The sequence below is a fragment of the Pipistrellus kuhlii genome, unplaced genomic scaffold (genome assembly GCF_014108245.1).
Source record: "Pipistrellus kuhlii isolate mPipKuh1 unplaced genomic scaffold, mPipKuh1.p scaffold_m20_p_4, whole genome shotgun sequence".
In the NCBI taxonomy this organism is placed as follows: Eukaryota; Metazoa; Chordata; class Mammalia; order Chiroptera; family Vespertilionidae; genus Pipistrellus; species Pipistrellus kuhlii.
This window is the reverse complement of record NW_023425540.1, coordinates 4661981-4678989: the sequence shown is the minus strand read 5'-3', so window position 1 is coordinate 4678989 and position 17009 is coordinate 4661981. Positions and strand designations below refer to the sequence as shown.

At 49.8% G+C, this 17009-nt stretch overlaps 1 protein-coding gene across 1 annotated transcript in view; it reads right to left on the bottom strand.

Annotated features, from left to right (window-relative positions):
- Positions 1–16621, bottom strand: part of SLC1A3 (solute carrier family 1 member 3) — a 67592-nt gene extending 50971 nt beyond the window's left edge. Inside the window, exons 1-2 of the mRNA XM_036410501.2 lie at positions 16557–16621; positions 14694–14965 (exon numbers count right to left, since the gene is read on the bottom strand). Of these exons, the coding sequence (XP_036266394.1) occupies positions 14694–14874 (181 nt within the window). The 5' untranslated portion in view covers positions 14875–14965; positions 16557–16621. The remainder of the gene's footprint in view (positions 1–14693; positions 14966–16556) is intronic.
- Positions 16622–17009: the final 388 nt, after the last annotated feature.

Below are 17009 nucleotides of genomic sequence, written 5' to 3'. Positions count from 1 at the left end.
GGCCAGGTAAACTGCCAGAACCTCCTAGATGGCTCAGGTTGGAGCGGTGGTCCATGGAGAGAGGGATCGGTCTGCTTGCCAAAGGCCAGGTAAGTGCCCCACGTAGTCTTCACACCACTTATCCAATCCAGGCCCCAGACTCCTACTCACTATGGTCCTGCTACTAATTTAAAGGGCCCAAGTGAGTACACAATATAATGACTGGCCTTTTGTTCTGTTTTGAATTAGGTAAACTAACTGCAGAGCTTAAGCTGGGAAAAGGTTTTGTTGAACTTACTTAATGAAGTCAACACAAACTTACTTAATGAAGTCAACACAAATTGTTTCTCAATTCAAACAAAATATCCTTTTCTAGCATTTTCCAATTTAAACAAAACACCAATTTCAAGCAAAATACCCTTTTCTTGCCTGGCCAGCTGGCTCAGTGGTTGAGCATTGACCTATGAATCAGGAGGTCACGGTTCAATTCCTGGTTGTGGGCATATGCTGATGTTGTGGGCTTGATCCCTAGCATGGGGTGTGCAGGACGCAGCTGATCCATGATTCTCTCTCACATCAATGATGTTTCTATCTCTCCCTCTCCGTACCTCTCTGAAATCAATAAAAATATACTTTTTTTTTTTTTAAATACCTTTTTCTTCAGCTTTCTACTCCTACCAGCATTAGGGTGAATTCAGGGTGATGAGATTGGCTGGCTATCAGCATCCAATCAAGAGAAATGCTCTGAATGTGAATCTGTTTTTTTTTTTGGGTGAGCACTTCTTTCTCATCACATTCTATCCCAGCAACAAAAAGCTCTCCCTGAAGCATGTTTTCCCAGCTTGATGCGCAGGCTTCTCAGAGCGCCCCCCACCTGCTATTCAGATCAACTCGAGGAACTGGTGGTGGGGGAGGCAGCTCACGGCCTCTGCAGAGCGGACCCCATTAGTGGGCACTTACGTGCAGCACATTGATCGATGTTCCCAGAACCAACGAAACCCTTTGCGGCCACCTGACCTTTAGAGCAAAGGAGCGGATGCTTATTATTGATTACTCTGCAAAAATAACAGTAACAAACAGTACGACTTCCCAACAGGGCTTGTGAGCGCTGAAGCAAACGCTGCTGAGTTTCCACCTTGGTGACATCAGATGTCACAAGCAAGGTCCAGACTGCTCACTCTCCGTCAACAGTCTTCTCTCATTCTCGTTTCCACCTTTTAACCAGATTTCTAGAATCTAAAATATATCTGCACCGCTTCAGGTGATCAAAATGAACTCTGCTGGTTGAATGCTACGAAAAAGGATGCATTTTGATTTAAGTCCTTTCTCTCTCCTACTGTGGAAAGCTCAAGAAGAGAGTCCGTCAGGGGTTTCCTGTTTCCCCCGGGGAGTCTGCACAACAAACACTTCTTTGGAAGATTAAATATCACTCTGCTTTCTAAATAAGGCACAATGTGCACGCTGGAGCCCCAGGGAGGGGACATCGTGGGTCTGCTGTTGCAAGCCACACACACACACACACACACACACACACACACACACACACACACCTTAAAACCAAAGACCTATTTTAAGCATTTGGTCCATATTTAACCTGAAAAAACAAACAAATGAAAGAAACGCACTGAAAATATTAGAAAGTTATTTGAGAGTTTAAAAATGAGTGCGATTTGGAGCAAATCACCCAATTTACCTTTTGGCCAACGCTGGAGTTTGAAATAGTGAATATTAGTAAAGGTCCTACCTCACCTCCACACTGAGTCAGGAACAGATTGGCAGACCAGTGCCTTGTAGAGTAATTACTCAGAATGCAAAATTCTCCAGAAAACGAGAGGGTGCCCCCAGTCTGCTCAGATGCCAGCAGAGCATCTAAAAGTCAAGTGGCATTGGTCTCGGGAGGCCTCACATTCCGAGGCTGGCCGTAAGAAAACCACCAAACACCCAACAGAGGTGGGCCCACTAGCTCTGCCAGCCTTACACTGCCCACTGGTCAACGGGCATCCGAACTCCGATGCAGCAAAACTTGGCCTATCGGTCTTCAGTCAGAAAGGGACCATGCTGGCCACTAGTATGCAAGCTCAAGGAAATACAAGTATCAAACATGTTTGCTGACAGTAGGTCACTGGTTTCACATGACAAAATACTACCATTTCTCAGCTAGGAATTCCCCCTCGCCCCCAACTTTTGTAACAACAAAACAAACCTAGCACTACTTTGTCTCAAGGTCACAGCTATCATGAGATGCAATGTATTAGATACGCTGTCGGATGTAGCAAGGTCGCCGGAGTGACATCCATCACCTTGGCCATATTCTCTTGGTTAGAAGCAAGGTCACAGGTCTCACTTACTCTTGACAGGTGAGCTGCGCTGAGTGGGTAGGGGTTCTGGGTAATCTGCAAAGTCTCTACGCCTATTCACCGAGCTACTTCTCCCGTGAGGTAGACAAACTCATGGAGAAGATGCGCTCTAGATGTTCGGTGAATGAGTGATGTTGGGATTTGAGCCCCAGCACTGCCTTCACCTCTCATGTGATCTTCTGTATGCCTCAGATTCCCCCGTCCCCCAATGTATAAGCAAAAGGTTTAAACATCACCCCTTTTTAGCCTGGACTACTGTGGTCCCTTCTAACTGGTTTTCCTGCTTCCACTTTGGATCCCCACAGTCTATTCCCAACATAACACACAGAGGGACCCTTTACAACATCCTCTCTGCTCCCTCCACCGGCTCCCCATCTCCAGGGGAGTAAAAGCCTGGGTCAGTGTTGGCAAACTCATTAGTCAACAGAGCCAAATACCAACAGTACAAATATTGAAATTTCTTTTGAGAGCCGAAAACAGACTTCTGCGCATGGGCCACGAAGTTTCAGTCGCACTGTATGTGTGTGCCTGCACGTGGTATTTTGTGGAAGAGCCACATTCAAGGGGCCAAAGAGCCACATGTGGCTTATGAGCTGCAGTTTGCAGACCACTGGCCTAAGCCATGCAGCGTCTGTACCTGGCCTGTCTCCCTCGCCCCACTATGCTCATCTCTGCTTCAGCATCTGCCTTCTCGTTCACACAATCCCACTTTATGGCCTTTGTGCTAGCTCTTCTCTCTGCCTCGAGCTCCTCCCAGGCACTCAAAAACTTTCCTTGCTTTACGATTTAGTTCCAATGTCATCTTTCTTCATAAGCTCTACCCTGAACTTTCTTTTCCCGCTTTCTTTCTTTCAGCATTTGTTATCACCTTCCAAAATACAATGTAATTTCTTAACTTATTATGCTTATTGTTTATTATTATCTCTGTCTGCTAAAATATAAGGTCCATGAGATCAGAGATTTTCTTTGTTTATTTTTTTTCAGTTATGTTCACTATATATTAAGCCCGCAAAACAGTTCCTGGCATGGTAGGTGCTCAATCTATTGTTGACTAAACGAACTCAGGATGACTGCTGCTGTTCAGATGACCAGTAGGCATGAGTGCCTGACCCCCAGCTGGTGCTAAGGTGTCCCGGATGAAGGAATCACTGTGCCACACAGTAAACCTTATTCCCCACTGTTCTCCGGTGCGTAGCAGCCTACGTGCAGGAACACCCCCTCTTCCAAACGGTCATTCCTTTCATGAGCTGAGACTGGCTCTTGACTGAACCATGACGACTCGTGCTTATATTTCTAGATTCACAAACGAGGAGTGATAGCTCCCGATCCCTAAATCCCTCACAGGCAGGTTTGTTTTGTTTTGTTTTGAAATGAAGGCCAGCAGGTGTGAAAGACCGTGGACGGAGAGTCACAGAGGAGGTTTTTTGGACCCGGCAGTCAATTATGCCATAAGTACTTTACTGAAGTGATTTACGGTAACCTTCATAGCCAACCTACAGGATTGACTATCATCATCCTGCAGATGAGGAGAGTGGGCCCTAGAAAGAATAAGCCATTTGTCCGAGGTAACATGGCCAGTGAGTGAGGTTGGCAGAATGAGGGCTCAAACTTGGATCTGCCTGTTTCCACAGCCCAATATCTTCAAATCACATAATCTTTTGAGATTTTTTTTTTTTTAACCTGAAAAATGGGAGGGATCCATAGGAATAGGCGGTATCTAAGATCCTCTTGAAATTTATATTCTCAGCTAAATATTCTGAGTTTAAAGGAACCAAAGAACCATGTACACCCATAAAGCATTATAAAGCTTAGCTGTTCATCCCATTTCTTCTAATAAATTCTACAGTTCTGGGTAGTGTATGTGAAAACATGTTAGTCCAAAAAATGCTATGTCAATCTGTCATTACAGTAATTATGACAGGTATGCAATAAGTCATTATTTGAAGGACTGAATAAGAGTGTCTGTTTCAGAAATCGGCTAGATTGCAGCTCATTTGGATACGTCACAAGCCTGACTCCTATCAGCCTAATGAGGCCGGTGGACATAAAGCTCCATGGATTGTTTTCACAAGGAGGCCCAGGGCAACGTAACGAAGTTACCTGCAAAAGGAGTCTGCTGGGTCCCGGTCTTTTGTTCCAGCCCAAACTTCCAGGCATTTCCAGAGAAGCCACTGTTTAAGGCACATGTGTCAAACACAAGGCCCGCGGGCCAAATCCGTCCCGCCAGGCCTTGCAATGTGGCCCGCACTGCGCTGTCATCACTGCACTCCGCTGCGTTTCCATCACAATGACAGTTTATGACTGTTCAGTAAACCATTCGGCCCGCGATTTAGGCTGGATTTTAGATTTTGGCCCCTTCTCTGATTGAGTTCGACACCCCTAGTTTAAGGTAACATTTCAACTAAGGTGACCAGACATCCCACTTTTGGCGGGATAGTCCCGATTTTCAACAATTTGTCCCGCGTCTCTCGGCGTTTTAAAAAAGTCCTGATGAATGGCCCACGCCTTTTTTTAAACATTTGACTGAAGCATCTTCTACATCTTTTCTGTTCCATGCTTTGATCTTCCTGAAACGTCACTTTGGGTCTGGGCTGGCTTCTCCTCAATGTCGCTTTAGTTTGCTTCCACAAGTTTGGAGAGCCATCAGTGCTCAGATGGGTGGTGAGTGGCTCACTTTCTGACCAAACAGCTTTTTTTTTTCTCCTGGAGACCAGGAAGTGACTCTAAAAAAAACTTTGAACTCAGTCATTACAGATAGGCTTTGGGCTGCTTCCACCCATGCGCCTATCTGTGATTAGTTAGCCGTTGGAGTTGCAAGGATACAGAGGCTGAAAACTCACACTGCAAGCCACGTGGCGGAGGCCTCCTGCGGGCTCACCATCCATCATATTGTGCAAAGCGCCGCAATGCCAGGACTTGCAGAGCCCCGGGAAGTTTATTGACTCTCAGCTCTGTTTACACGACTACTTCATCTGCCTTAGCAAAGCCAATCTAAACACACAAACATAAATAAGTGGATACAGAGACAACTTTGGCCAGAAGCAGAATCTTAAAGGTCTTGCCATCTCTTTCTTGATGCCTTTGCCTTCACGTTGGGTGACAAGCTGAAGACACCGGCAAGCATGGATCTCCCTGGGGTTCTGCCTTCCTTGCTTTAAAGATGGAATTTCAAGAGATGCTGCTGCTAAAAGCAGGGGCCGTCTTTTCGGAGGAAGAAGAGCAGCCATTGTCCCTCGCTGCTCTCATTAGGGACAAATGAGCCTCATCTTACAAGATCCGAACACAGAGTCCCTCACTAATGGCCCCCGGGAGGCAGCAGGCTGTGGCCTGGCAGCGCTGGGAGAACTGGAGAAGTCTCTTTGGGGACCGGAAGAATGGAGCTGCCCTCTGTGGAGACAGAAACTCAGCCTGGAAACTCAAAACCCCAGGGTGTCTTTCAGCCTGCGGCTCCTCCATTTACCTTCAAATCTTTGATCCGCTGCCCAGTGAGAAAGAGGAGTGCCCTTCCTCACCTTACCTCTGTCCGTCCCACCCTCCTTTATTGAGTTTGTTCTTCTGCTCTGTTTGGTTTCGAAACCACTGGAGGGTAGCCCTTAATTGGGCATCCTGGTGGGAATGGTCTTGGTCTTCCTAGGGCAGTGGTCGGCAAACTGTGGCTCGAGAGCCACATGTGGCTCTTTGTCCCCTTGAGTGTGACTCTTCCACAAAATACCACGACCTGGGCGAGTCTATTTTGAAATAGTGGCGTTAGAAGTTTAAAAAATTTAGCTCTCAAAAGCTATTTCAATCATTGTTTTCTGTGGGAGCCCCTTTCATGTCCCGCGTGGTTCCAGGGTTCCCGTTCAGGGTTCGGGTTCTAGAAAAGGGCTACAGGCAAATTAAAGAGAGACTAGAAGAAATTTAATTTGGCGATATGGGGGGCCAGGCGGGAGCCCACCCCTAACGGGAGGACTGCCACTAGGCTCTGGCCAAGCTACCCCTTTACTAGAGACTATGGGATACACCCATTGCCCTCATGCAGGTTTGGGAAACACCCATAGCCCTCAGGCAGGGAATAAGCGGATTAGCACATCAGTAAGGATTTACATGATTACAAGATGGGGAAGTTGCCTCCGTTACCATTGTCTCTATAAGATAGGGAGTGGTTGGCTCCGACCTTTCAGAGCTTCAAGGTGGACCAGCCTTTTACATCTTTCTATTAGGGAGACGAGGATCGGTTTCCGGCAGTCCAGTGGATATTTGGCTCTGTTGACCGAAGAGTTTGCCGCCCACTGCCTAGGCCCCTAGGGAGTAAGCCCGGGGCAATTTGGACCGCAGGGCTGCAAGCCTTCCTGACGGGACTGGGTGTCCTGAAACGCTGTGTGTGTTTCCTCATCTCAGGGCAATGATACCGCTCCCCGCGCTGCCAGGCCAAATGCTTGGTGAGTGATAGCATCTCCGTGTTCCCAAAATACCGAAGGCCGGCACCTGGAATGCACGGCTGGGAGGCCGCAGCTCACATTCCAGCCGCCTCCGCCCCGCAGCGCGGACTCTTCCCGGCTCTTCCCGGCCGCTCACTCCGGAGCACAAGTGAAGGCCGCGCTTCCCCTGACTGCCGGGCCGGCCAGGGCTGAGGGCAGCGGGGGCCTCCCCGTGTCCCCTCGCCGTGCCCACCACACCCAGAGGTCCTCGGAAGTCAAGGCAAGAGAAACAGGCTGCTTGTCAGAGGGGAGAGGATGGACTGGGAGGTGGTCAGGATGGGAAGAAGGTCCCTCCAGCTGTACAGGGTCCGACCCCACACAGCCTGCTGGAGGGGGGACACACTGGACGCTGGGCGGAGAGTCCTGCAGCGGGGAGCCGGCGTTAGCCTAAAGGCACTTCGCTGTTGGGAGCCTCAGAGGCCCAGAGACTGGTCTGAGAGTGGAAGGTGAGGAGCTGAGGGCAGAGCCGGGTATAACAGGAAGGAAACAGCAAAATAGAGTCCACATCACACCTTCAACATACCCTCTACCAACTGTGTTAGAAACAGCGACATTCCCCCAAAGTTCCCCGTCCCCTCCTCGCACCTGGGGGAGGGGTTTGGGGAGGGGAGTGAATAAGCAGGAGATACTGGAGGGAAGGACCCGAGGAGGCTCACTCCTGCCCCGTCTCTGGGTCTCCAGTCCCTGCAGACCAGCCTCCTCAAATCAGTGTGGCCTCACTCCGCCAGAGCAGACGGGAGCCAAGGCCCAGGCTCCCGGGTGTGTGTGGACGTGCCGCCCGGGCTGCAGGCCGTGTGTGAGGCTACGAGCGGCGCACACAGATACACATCTCGGCAGCGGTGTCAGAACTGCTCTGCTTCACACATGAAGCAGCAGGCGCAGTTCCAGAAGTGGGACATACACCCAAGTGCCCAGAATCCGTAGCTCTGATCCCTTCCGCAAGGCTGCACGGCCTGCACCCCACCATAGGAGCCCCCCCACACCCCCTGCTTTATGAGAAGGTGGGAGAGGCTGGGATCCAGGGTGCTGTGAGCACATGGCGAGGATTGCTCCCCTGACAGCATCTCTGGGTTCTGCCCCTGCGGGAGGAGCAGCAGAGGAGCATCAGGCTCCAGGCCTCACACCCTGTTCCTGCTACTCCACAGACACGCTATTCCTGCCCCTCTGCAGACACCCTATTCCTGCCACTCCGCAGAGCAGGGCATTGCAACCCCCGCTTCTCAGCGCTGATGGCCTAACCTCCCCTCCCAGCCCCTGGCTCTCCCCCTCCCTCCCATTCCCAGGGAGTGAGGGAGAAACCAGAAACCAGAAACCCAAACCCGGGGACCTGTTCACCGGATTCCTGTTGTTCAAACTGTGTGGCGATGCCTTCTCTTGTTAGCAGAGGGGAGGTCAGCGTGGGCACCAGGCTGTGCCCACACCACTGATGCAAGGAGTTGGCCTGTAGGTGCCACCACCAGTCGCTTCAGTGCCGGCGCTGATGGCTGGCCAACGACTGGGTCCGTGTGGCTGAACTAACCGCCTCTCTACAGAGCTCATGTGTCAGAGAGACACAATTCCGCGGTGGCATTCTGGGGAGAGGACTGCTTTCAGTCATAAAGAAGGGCATGGAGCCCTGACCGGTTTGACTCAGTGGATAGAGCGTTGGCCTGCAGATGCAAGGATCCCAGGTTTGAGTCCAGTCAAGGACATGTACCTTGGTTGTGGACACATCCCTAGTGGGAGGTGTGCAGGAGGCAGCTGATTGATGCTCTCTATCCCTCTCCTTTCCTCTCTGTAAAAAAATCAATTATATATATATATATATATATATATATATATATATATATATATATTTTTTTTTTTTTTAAAGAAGGGCATGGAGCTCACACTGTTCTGAGAATAGACTTACAGTTGTGTTTGCAGTAGAAGAACCCCATTCATGGGTCCTTGTTCATCAAACATTCAAAGACAGCTCCAGGCCTCTGTCTGCTGGAGATGGTAAGATCACCTTCCAAATCCTCATGGGAGCCTCTTGCACTGCATCTCCCCTGCCAAACTCAACCCGCCCCCATCTGACCGTATCATCACCTCCTCCCGTGTCTTCCTCTATGCTACCTCTACTGCCGGCACCATCACGCCTCAGCCACCCAAGCCAGAAGCTGGACCATCGGCTTGCAGTCCACCTTCCCTGGCAACACTCCCTGGCAACCAATCACCAGGACTCATGAAGAGGACTCCATTCATCCTCTCCTTTCCCTCCCCGCTGCCCCTATGTCCATGCACAGCCTAAGCTAATTGCCGCAATAAAACAAGAGTAGACATTCCCTGAGGATAGCCACCAGCACCCAGGACAGAGTGGTGGTTGAGTGTGAATTTGGAGCCAGATGGTGGGCTGGAATCCCAGACACTATGCTTCCACTGTGGGGTAAGAATCTGAGCTTCGGTTTTCTCATCTGCAAAAACAAGACTACAAATACCTCCCTGCCTGGCATGCTGTGTGGGTGAAATGAAGCTAGTAGACTCACAGCAGTGACGGCACACAGGGGAAGGGTACAGTATGTACTATCCGAGCAATGGTAGATGGGGGAACCGAGGCTGGAGCAGCGCAGCTCCTCCTTCAGGATCACACAGCCACTAGGTAACACTGGGGCCCGTGAATCCAGGTCGAAGGCAGCATTAGTATTCTCTTCCACACGGCACATCTGGGTTGTTAGTGAGACAGCGGAGCCTCTGAAGAGCCGATACAGAAAGACATCTGTAGAACAGCATGCAAACTATGATCTCATCACAGACAGTGAGAGTTAATGACCAACTTCCCTAATATTGCCTACGAACCTTGTATATTCCTTTGTTGTCTCATTTTCATCCGTCTCTCCTGCTAAGCTACCCGGGGGCAGCCTCCCCATTACATAGCAGCACAGGGCCAGATATTTGCTGAATAGCATAATCTTTTTATAAAAAAAGAAACTATTTATTTAGCAGAGAACAGTACTAGGAGATAATATATGAATGTGGTTAACATAGTCAAACTTTCAAGAAGTTTAGAGGAAAGTACTATTTCTTCCATTGCATTCCTCAGACACCCAGATTCTATCTCAAGAGATAGCCATGGTGAATAGTTTCTTATAAAAAAACTAGAGGCCCAGTGCACAACGTTCATGCACTGGGGGAGAGGGGAAAGAGGCCGTCAGCCTGGCCTGCACCCTCTCACAGTCTAAGACTCCTCAGGGGATGTCTGCCTGCTGGCTTCGGCCCACTCCTGTGGGCAGGCTCCCATCACCGCTGCTGTACTTGCTAGCAGTGAGTCTGGTTTCTGGCTGAGCGGCACTCCCCCTGTGGGAGCACACTGACCACCAGGGGGCAGCTCCTGCGTTGAGCATTTGCCGCCTGGTGGTCAGTGCATGTCATAGCGACTGGTTATTCTGCTGTTTGGTCGATTTGCATATCATCCTTTTATTATATAGGATTATTCCGAGATATTAGGGAATTGCATTGAATTTTAGTGCAATTTAACTTTACTGCCAAAGATGCTTTATGAACATGTAAGCAGTATGTTTTCTTTTCTGAAAACACACCAGTTTCTCTCAAACTCACAAAAAGATAACCCAAACATAAATTCTGTGTGTGTGTGTGTGTGTGTGCTTGTGTGTATGGACAGGCACACACGCAAGTGCGCACCAACAACAAAGGAAGGCGCTAGTTGTAAAACCAACATCCGATTCTACGCAATTCTATTTACAGATTCCCTCCCCTCCCAGCTGAGCTTATGATCCATTGCTTTGGCCTGAGATTTCATTTTTATTGTGCTGTCTGTTCCCTGGACATGTAAAGAGTAGGCATTCTGTGACATGAACACAACACAGGACTTCCCACGTCTTTGAGCGAGATGTCTGAGGTTACTCTAACTTACTATAATTGAAGCAAGAGAAGTACTTCGTGGAGGGAGAAAGACAGAAACCACTCTTCTCAGCCTGGTTTTGTCAGACAGAGGTTTGCAACAGCCCTGGAAGGCATCTGTCTAACACTTTAGTAACGAACGTTTACAGGGACTTAGCACTTGGCGCTGCCTTCTTTCAGTTGCTATCCTGCTCCTATCGCATGGGCTGAGTTACATGGCATGGATGCCCACTCAGACCTGGACATCACTTAGAAATGACGTCAGAAACGTCACTGCTTAGAAAGACGTCACACCAGTGGTCCTATGCCTGCGCTTGCAGAGGAATTGTTGGGAAATATTTCCAACTCTCTGCTTCATTCTGAATAAAAAAGCCCCAGGTCTCTACTCCTCCATAATATGTCTTAGTTTCCATTTCTACATGCTAAAGGTACATTTACTTTATTTCTAAAAGACAGACTGGACAACAACAAAAAATTACCTCAATATATAGGGTTTCTTCTTTTTTATGTTGAAGTGATTAAAACATAAGAATTTGAAAACTAAGTAACAGCTCTAGTTCTTCTCATCTCATCTTTTGCTGGAAACCGAACTGTTGTCACTGGTAGTAAAATGTAAAGGGAGCTGGCCAACCTTGATGGCTCTGAATGGCTGGAGCTATTAATTCATTGTTTAGTTGAGATAGTGGTAGTTGAGGCAACTTTAATTTGTTAATCATATGTAAATTCTTATTGATTTTCTGTTGTTGGAATTTACTGCCTAAAGGATGTCTTTATCTCAGAACCTCAACAAAAGGGATGGCAAAAGGCCAGAGCACCGGGTAGTCCTCCCTCTAGAGGTGGACTCCCGCCTAGCCCTCATTTTCCCAAGTTAACTTTTTTCCAGTCTATTCATTTGTGTGCGGCCTTCTCCAGAAACCGGACTCTGAAGAGGAATCCTGAACCACGCGGGTTGTGTTAAGGGATCCCACAATCTTTGGGAAAAGCAACCATTTTCTTCTTCCTTGCTAGTCTCTTTCCAGTTTGTCCCTATAGGACAGCAAATAAATTAGAGAGTTGATATCTACAGGGAGAGATCTGTTCCTATGACATTTCCGCCGGAAGTCAGGACCCACCTCCATAAGCACCTATGTCACTCACATGGAGCACAGACACAGCAGTAATGACGTGACACAGTAAAAAAAAGTTAAAAGTTAAAAGAGAATAATTCCTGACCTTTACTTGTGGTAAATAAATAATAAAAAACCATACAGTGCATATGTACATACACATGTTTTCCTTTTCTCTCAACTCGAAATGACAGAACTTTTTTTTTTTTTTTTACTACATAAATGGGAGATGGTGATGTAACCATGAAATGACATACATCGAGTCCAACATAACCTGAGGACTGTCTGTACTTACGTTTTATTTTAAACTTTATTTTATTTTCATTGTTCCAATATGCCTTTAAGAGTTGCTGTTTGGCCATGTCCTTCCCCTGTGGTTTCTTTTAGGGCCGCTCAGACATGGTACTCAGGGTCAAGCTAAATGGAGCCTGTGTCCGGGGGCCCCCATGGGCGATTCACCCAGAGATCACTGACGGGCTCTTCCTCCTCTCCTAGCTCTGTCCGCTACTAGGCTGTCCATTGGTGACTCCAAGTCTTTGGTGTAGGCTCCATGCCGCTCTGACTGTCAATGAGCTCCTTTTATGCGTTCCTTTGTGAGGGCCGTCTTCTGGTTACGTCTGCCTCCTCAGTTTCCACTGGAAAAGCCAACCACCAGGGCATCCTGCCAAGTCACCGCGGCCAGCTCAGCCCACTGACTGCGGTGCTCACCAATCTCAGGAAAGTCCTCCCCGGGCTCACAGAGAAAATGGGATTCTTTAATTCTGACATTATCTTCTTTAATAAGATACATTATGTTTGTCATCATGAACTTACTCCTCCGTCGGCCTGCTTTCTAGGCTCAGGTTTTATTCCTTCCCATTCCCCTATTCTTTCGCCGAAACATTTGTCCTAGAAACTGAACCCCTCTGGTGTTTAGAATCCCATTGTGAACAAGCGTTTCTGCATCTTTCCCAAACATACTCCCGCACTGGCCGAGCTCTGTTATTATGCGTATAGGATTGCAAAGTAAGCGGGTGTTTGTTAAATGAATGAGAGGGATGTGGTTGTACGAGATTTAGAAGCTTTCTGCGGATCTGCATGGGTAAATCCTATAGAAAAATGACAGTGCTGTAGGAATACATCGGCACTGCTTGCGTGGCCTCCATCAAGACAGCCACATTCCCCCGCCTGGCATCTCTAACGAGATGTCAAAAGGTCAGCAGAGGAGAAAGGTGGGCTGGCAGAACGGAGTGAGAATGGCCTCCGTTAGGAGAATGTCTCAGTCTGACCTCCAGCTCTAGCATTCACTGGCATTTATGAGAGAGTGCAAACACATTTCAAGATTCGGCCCTAGCCTGTCTTGGGTCAAGTTGCCCTTTGTTCAGTCTCCTCATCTATAAAATAAATATCACAGTCTCATCCCTACCCACTTACTTCAGAAGCTTGTGGGAGGAACAAGTATATATACACAAAACCCCTCGAAAGTAGGCGGAATGGGACTATTTATAGCAGGTCGCTCTTAGTCTGCAGCTATCGCTTGTCTTGACAACGACCGTAAGTCAAAGCAAAAAAACGAGGTGCGCGCGCAGCATTTCACATCAGCATCCAAGGCAGTGACAGCGCTGGAACGCTGCTTCCAGGAACACAGTCGAAGCTGGGCGCCTGCTAAAGAAAGCCATCGCCTCCCTACCTCAATCTGGACAGTCTTCGAATATCTCTACAATGAACTGAAGTCATTAATCACCAACTATTACTAACAGGAGCCAAAGATGTTGGAATGGAATATGGCTACGGTCTTGTGACAAACTACCGCTGTGTTCCTACTTCTCTGCAACTGAAAAATCCGATTTTGGGAGGGGAGAGGGAAGTTATCATTGTATTTACACGCTACACAATTTTCTTAGTGTTTATTGTCATTATCTCTTTATATTTGATGGGAGATCTTGGCAAACACCAAAGGTAGAGATTGAAATTGTAAAAAATGCCCATTTTATGGTGACAGATTATTAGAAATTTAAGTTAAAGCATTTAAAAAAAAATTTTTTTTTACAGCATGGCATGGACTTCCATGTTTCTTAGCCAAAGGATTTCTGTCCGGGGTCAGTTAAAAGTTTCCAGTAGGTAAGCAGTTTTTCAGCTGTATTCTAAAGTAGGATCAATGCTACCCATAAGTAACAAACTACCATTTCAGATGCCAATACATCAAACAAGACGATAATGTTTTATTTATACAGATTACTATCAACCATCCTAAATCTGTAAGAGGCTGAGAAGGTCCAAAAAGGTATGGCTGTTTGTGGCCGGCGCTTCAGGGCAGTGAAAGAAAGAGATCTGTGTCAACATTCCCCCCCATTGGCCTTCCCGGTCACTTTATGAGAGAGTGCAAACACATTCAAAGATTCGGCCTTTCCTCCAAAAGGTGGCTACTCAGATCAGCACCAGCTAGAGTATAATTACTCTGGAGAGACGCGAATCTCCTTTTAGGTGTGCTAATTGTATAAATCAGTTTTAAGTGAATGTGACCTTGTATGATGATCGCACTTTGGCCCAATCTAGCATGCTTGCCTTTTTTTTTTTTTTTTTTTTTAACTTGTTATTCAACTGCTCAGGCCTGATGATTAAATGATTCCTCTTTTGTCCTTCTATGAGTTGGGAAAACATTTGATTTACTTCCCTTTCCACTCAATCAATCAACAATCAATCAATTGATTTTTAGAATGCCTAATGACGCTTCTTTCAGATTCTCATGCGTTTATTGCTCCAAACATGCCTGGGGGCCTGTCATTTGCTTGGGGGAGGGGGCGGGAAGGGGAGAATCTTCAAAGCCAGAGGGGAGCCTGGGCTAGCATGCCGATACCCACCATCAGTCCATCTGACAGTGTCCCCGGGCCGCATAAGGAACAAGTCTTTTGGGTTGTTATCCAGCGACTTACCCACAACGACCGCGGTGACGGTGAGCAGCACGAACGCATTTCGGAAAAGGTAACTCTTCACGTCCTCCTTGGTGATGCTCTGCACCTTCTTCTTGGCCAGGAGCGTGCGCTTGCGGACGCCCTGCTGGAACCTCCGCATCCGGCCGCCTGCCCGGGGCTCCTCCCCGTTGCTCTTGGTCATCCTTCACTTCCCAGGAGGGTCTCCTCTCTGCACCCCAATGCCTCGGAATCACCCCCAGAAAGCCAGGCCTCTTTGGCACTTGAGAACACACCTAGAGCGAGAGAAAGAGACAAGAGTTACATCTCCAGGAGAAATGCGGGGGGGGGGGGGGGGAGAGGTGGGGGTTAACCCGCATAATCTCAGTAGGAATCGCAATGGAGGCACAATGCCCCTCGGCCGTGCATATCCTGGCTGTGCATATCCGCTGGGCCACGTGCGCGGGAAATGTGCATTCAGAATATGTGAGCAGAAGCCTGGGTTCTGCTTTTAAGGAATCCGTCTTCCCCCTCCCAGGAGGCTACAAAAGGGTTGATCAGAGCTGGGAAGGCCGAACACTCCTACCCCCACCCCATTTCCCAGAACCTGGCTGAGCGCTGTGCCCAGTGTTCGCCCTCAATAAACGTCCAGTGGAACTGAATGCACAGGGAACACTCAATTCCTGGCTGGCTCGTGTTGTAAGCATGGCGAAGGCATAGCCAGGTCCACCGAGGGAACTGAGGTATTGAAGGGAACTGAGGTATTGAGATTTCACCGTTGGAGCTCCCTGTTATACAAAACGAAGCGGCTCTTTTCTTCCCTTAACAAAAACCATCATCCTATCAATTAGGACACAGGGCCGTGCAAAGAACACAAGTGGCCACAGGACTTGGCAGCCACATCGGACTGTTTCACAAGGCCACTTCTGAATTTTTTTCCTTTCTGTGAAATAAGAAAAGTGCTCTGGGCGTATCCATCCACCACCTGAAGCCGTCACCGATTCCCACGTCTGTCACAAGGGCCAGTGCCAAGCCGTCTTTGTCTTCGCGGCAAACACACCGAGGTCTTCCGAGGAAACCATCCGGCTTCCGAGGATTTTAAATGTGAGCCTTTCTAGAGCAGAGGAGGGGAGTCCAACTTCCATTCCAACCAGGACGGCGTGCGGTTTCCAGTTTCTCTCGAGCGTTCCGGGTTACCAACCAAAGTCGAAGTAGTAACTCTTTGCAGAAGGTGGACATGGTTTTTTGGAAGAAAAAAAAAAAAATCAAGGGACACCTCCTGCTGCTTGACAAGATTTCTAATCCCTAATCTTGACCACGGATCGAGCCAAGAAAGAAAAAAAAACAAAACACACACCAGCCAGCCAGCCGAGCCCGCGGACGTGTGTCTGGCAGCGCCGGCCGCCTGCGTGCGCGCCCGCCCGGAGGTCACTGGCAAACCCTCGGGCGCTGCTGGCAAACCCGAGTGTGGAAAGGAAAGAAAAAAAAAAGACGACTTGCTTCACCGCGTTGACTTTTAACTACAATCCCAGTGGCGTCAGCGCTGGTAAGACCCGCACGCGGTGGAAGCACCTCCCGGCGGGCGGGCGCGCGGGGAGAGGGATGAAGGGGGGACGCCGGAGACCGGACTTTCTGACTCCCGATGCCCGATCGCCTCCGCCGCCAGCCAGGGGCCGCGATCCCTGCTCAGATCCCCAGCCCCCGCCCGACCCCCGGCCCCAGGGACCGGCTCCGGTCCGCACCGGGTCCCCGCGCCCGGAGGCACCGCGCGCGCCGGTGACACGCGGGGCCCCGCGCGGACCGGCCCGGCCAGCACGGCCAGCGCCGCCCTCCGCGGGGGACCCAGGCATCGGGGCGGCCGCGGGGCCGAGCGGACGGTCCACTTACCTCCGCGGACCCGGAGCCAGCGGGAGGGCGCCAGGCGGAGCCGGGAAGCCCAGCGGGAGCGGCGGAGGCGCGGCGGCCGGCGGGCATGTGCTCTGAGCGCGGGCGGCGCGCCGGCAGCTTAAGGGCCGGGGCGGGGCGTGCGCGGGGCGGGGCGGGCGCGGGGCTCCCCGAGGAGCGGCGGCCCGGGGCCCGGGGCTGGGGCTGGGGCTGGATGCATCGGGCCCCCCGGGAGCAGGCTGGCTGGCGTGGGGTGGCCCCGGGGCCCGCGCTCCGGCGCTGTGGGGCCCCTCTGATTGGAAAGGCGGGCGGACGCCGTGCCGGAGGGCTGGCCGGAGCGCTAGCGGGCGGCCCTCTCCGAGGCTCCAGGAGCGATCGCGCCTCATCCCCGCGGGCTCCCTCCCCCCGGAGACACCAGAGAGCGTGCTCTTTGGCCTGCTTGTGCCACGGTTAGGA